General features: G+C 37.7%; 1 protein-coding gene across 1 annotated transcript in view; it reads right to left on the bottom strand.

The window, feature by feature from the left end:
* The window catches only part of LOC105809113 (ceruloplasmin-like), an 89705-nt gene that overhangs the window by 13359 nt on the left and 72015 nt on the right, over positions 1-4331 (bottom strand). The window contains 3 exon segments of the mRNA XM_012642858.1: positions 398-504; positions 2173-2301; positions 4124-4263. Coding sequence (XP_012498312.1) covers positions 398-504; positions 2173-2301; positions 4124-4263 — 376 coding nt within the window.

Here is a 4331-nt window from a genome sequence, read left to right as displayed (position 1 = left end):
TATATATATATATATATCTATATTTCCACATGATATGTATATATTTATTTCTCATTTATGTACAGAATTTTTACACTCTCCACAGTACTTTGTTTTCTGTAATCCAAATCCCATTCAATGGAATAAAGTATAGTAGTATATTATTTGTATAGTTAAATTATATTTTTCAATTTACAGTGAGATTTTATAAAGTGTCATAAACCTAAGTAATCATAATGCAATACTTTATTTTGCTTTTGAAAAATGCAAGCCCATGTAGGAATAAAAGCTGAGCAGTATTTAGTTTACTTAATAGAAAGTTTACATAGAACTAAGATTTTTTAAAAACAATGGTAAACACCTTCTTTTCATTATAATTTCTAGGAGGAGATAGGATAAAAACTTTGATTTGATTTACCTTAATCAAGGACACAGCTGAGTAATAAAACCAAGGTATGCACTCAAAGTTTTTTGAGGTAGGACCAGTTCTTTCAGGGATCTCCCAGATATATGTTTGAATCTCTCCTAAAATAGGCAAATGAAGTGTATTTAAATAGAGCCTTTTAAATCAGACTTCTTTATGGAGAACCAGATAACGAGTAAAAAACTATGGAAATATCAGGCATCATAGTCCTAGCTTTCATTTCTAGTTTCACTTTTGCTTTGTGATCTTAGTCAATGTGGTAATTAGTCAATGTCACACAGCCTTGAATCCTAGCTCCCAACATTCCGATTTGTGGATCACAGGCATCTCCTCCCTGCCCCCAGGGCTGTTTGCATTAGTCCTATTGAATCTTTTTTTTTCCCTTTTCTTTTTTTTATTTTAGCATATTATGGGGGTACAGATGTTTAGGTTATGTATGTTGCCCTTGCCTCCCCCTACTATTGAATCTTAATTGTGTATTCTCCAGTAAAGTTCTTTTATTCCCCTCTCCCCACCACCATAATCCTACATTTCCCAAGGCTTGGGTTAATTTTTTCAGGCTCCTGTGACATAGTCTTTCTCCTCCACTAACCAACCCCAGCCTTCCCCTCTTCCAAATTTTTAACAATCTACTTGGTACCCTCACCAAGGTAACCCTCACCTTTCAACACACCGCACAGTGCCTAGCATATAGCAGATGTTGTACTCAGAAGAGTTTATGGAACGCATGTAATATGATTCTTTCCTGACTAATCAGAACAGAGGGCTGACTTGCAAACTCCCTTGATAGGAGATTCATGTTGATACCATCATAGGACTGTCTGTTTTCAAAAATAAAAAGGAATATTTCACCCACCACCAAAGTCTATCTCCAGTCCTTCTGTTTCACAAATCTTTCTTTTCTGAATTTGGCTGTCATTGACACTCTTAATTTCCAAAGCTACTTGATTTGGTGGGCAACTATGTGGACATTCTGATGCCCTTCTTGGGTCCCTCTTCAAGAATAAAGGACTTGTTGCTCCAGCAAGAGTCAGCGTCCTCAGAGACAGCCTTGGCTAAAGAGAGCTACCTCTCTCGAGCCTGCATCCAATGACTGGTGTGGGGGCATAAAGGCCCAGCTCGCTCACTCGGGCTCAGAACAGCCGAGGCTCACCCTGTCTTCAGGACTTCTCGTAGGGTTGGCTGTGACTTCTGTTGAGGATGCATCTCCACTCAACCTTGCCCCCTTCCCAATCCTACTTCTTTTTCTTTCCATAATCATTGATCCTAGGAGTACTACTGGCATAGAAATCTTCATTTCACAGTCTGTTTACTGGGCGTTTTCATACAAAAGTGTTAAATTTTCTTCTGAGTTGAGTATGCTGAATGGCTTGTTGTAGAGTGGTGATGCTGTAGAAATGTTACCATGTGGGGTTCATCACTTCCTCTTGAGTATAACAACCCTCCTTGAGTATCTTGTACTCAACTCCCACTGCAGCATTTGAGTTGAGATTGAACATAGCACAGAGACAGCAGGGAGGATGACCCTAGAGGAGAAACTGTATATGCTAGGGATGTGGGTCCTGAAGACCAAACAGTCGCTTCACAGTTTTGCCCATGGTGCCCCAACCTGCAAAAGCAACCCCCCCAAACACTTTCTCCAGGCCCTTCTCATGAGTTCACTGGTGTCTCTCATCTGGAACTGCACCTATAGTTAAGAAAGAAGAAAAGCCCCGTAGACTTCCAAAAAAGCTTTGGAGATTTTTCTTTTTCCCTCCCAAAGCAGTTACCTGGCTGAGTGGGAACAACAGTGGAATTGTTCATTTTCACTCCATGAGCATGAATAGAATATAGTCTTGGGGCTTTATTTTTAAAGATAATTCGAAGTTTTTGGCCAGGGTTGACAAATATTAAGGGACCTACGGAGTATAAAAAGGAAAATACATGAGTAATTATTATTTATTTTAAACTATGAGTCTTTTGTCCTCTTAAGTATTTACATAGTGCCTTATTCTTATCCTTTTACTTATTAATAACATGAAACCAAAGAAAACAAAAACATTTAACAAGTAGATCATTGCTGATTTATGAAACATGATTTTTGCCTGAAAAACTTAAATCATCTAGAATTTTTATAAGTTCCTTCTCTAGAAAACTTGCTTTAATGAGCATCAGTTAATGCTTAGGAAACTATACGATTTTGAAATGGAACTCTTTGTTTTCTTTCCTGAGCAACCTCGTCTTTTAAGCGTTATATTCTCTTGCCCCTTTTCCTTTGTGGAGGATTGTGAGGAGCTGCGAGGCCTTTTATTGACCCAGGGTGATTTTTCTCTCTCACAGGCCGAAGACCCCTTCATTTTACTCTTCTTCCCTTCCATCTCAGGCCAAGAACTGCAGGTATAAAATTTATTTTAAATCCTTTTTCTGTTTGGAAGCAGATTAACACACTGAGTGCCATGTGAGTTGTATTTAACACATGCTAGTTTTGAACTTGGGGCCTCATAAAGCAAAACCCTGCAGTTGGTTTGTGAAAATCTTACTTGCTGATGTTCTTACATTACAATTAATATTGATGATTTAATTCTAAAAATGTGGATTGCATTGCATATAACTCAGAATGCACAGAAAACAATAAAAAATTACAAATTACAAATTAGAAGGGGTTGTTTTGTTTTAGTAAAACACCATGGCTCCAGGGGAAAAAATTTTTTTTCTAGTGTGGCAATGTGTTAAATTGGTGGCCCTAGAAATTCTGAAATAGAGTTGAGATGAAATAAGCAGCAAGAACTCTCCTCAAACTTGTGCTATAATTACTGAAATCAGAGCCCTGAAGATGCCCAGTGGGTGCCAAATGCCAGTTAAAGACAGGCTTGTTTGCCTCCCATGAATTCCACCTTTCCAAGCAATACACTTATTTTTCCTTTTCCATAAAGTGTTTTCCTTTTTGTATAAATACTAATAGACTCTAGAGGGTCATGTTGTGTTATTTATCTTAGTGCATTCAGCAGAATCTAGGAGAAAACAAACACCCTGCGGTTACTAAAGATAGGGACCCACTCAAAAGCAGCAGGAGTGGACAGCACAGACCTCCCTCCAGGGCTCACACAGGGACAAGCTCTGGAGGCTGATGAGGAGCCAAGAAGACTGAAAGTTCCTCCTCTTACATGTAAATCCATCTTTTCAGGGTCCCACACCAGAAAATGACCTCTAATATACACATAGAGATCAGTACTCAAATAGGAGTTGGGCATATGAAAATGTCACATGTGTGTACCTGGGTGGGACTCAGGTTTCCCAGCTGATCTGTCTATCAGGGGTGAAAAAAAGGGTTGTACTTTCCCTCACTTGTGGGTGGAAAATGAGGGAAGACACTTAAATTTAAACAGAGTTCCTCTCCTCGCTGTACTAGTGTTTCCTGGCCTTTGTTTTAACTTTATTGAAATTATCCTTAAATGCTACTTCTGAAGTCCGTTCTGGATCTAGAATTCTTGAATTCTGAAGGCCAGAAGCCAGATAATCTGAAACTGAGCACATTAATTTTCTATAGTCTCTATTTTTGGGTAAATAATACCTGAACCATTTTTTTCCCCAGTAAAAATGCCTATTAACAAACAAATTAGAATTATAGGCACTTTCCTCTGCCAAGGTGGAAGGTGACAATGTCCTTCATATATACAACAATACGTACTAGCTGATGACAAGAAGAAAAACCAAAAAACTAATCTTATGGCATATCAATACCTAGTATATCCAGATGTTTTTTGTCTTCATTTCTTTTTGTTTTATTTGTGAATGTGTTATCATCATATTGACGGTATACAACTTTTTTGTATTTGGACCCAAGATGTGTTCCATTTCTATCTACATATATGTTTGTTTTGCTTTACAAAAATAAAAACAAAAACAAAAAAACACAAAGTTAGTTAATTTAACCATTAAATTAGACAAA

Source organism: Propithecus coquereli, unplaced genomic scaffold (genome assembly GCF_000956105.1).
Source record: "Propithecus coquereli isolate 6110/MARCELLA unplaced genomic scaffold, Pcoq_1.0 Scaffold19, whole genome shotgun sequence".
In the NCBI taxonomy this organism is placed as follows: domain Eukaryota; kingdom Metazoa; phylum Chordata; class Mammalia; order Primates; family Indriidae; genus Propithecus; species Propithecus coquereli.
The sequence above is the reverse complement of the archived record's forward strand: the minus strand, read 5'-3'. Positions and strand labels throughout refer to the sequence as shown.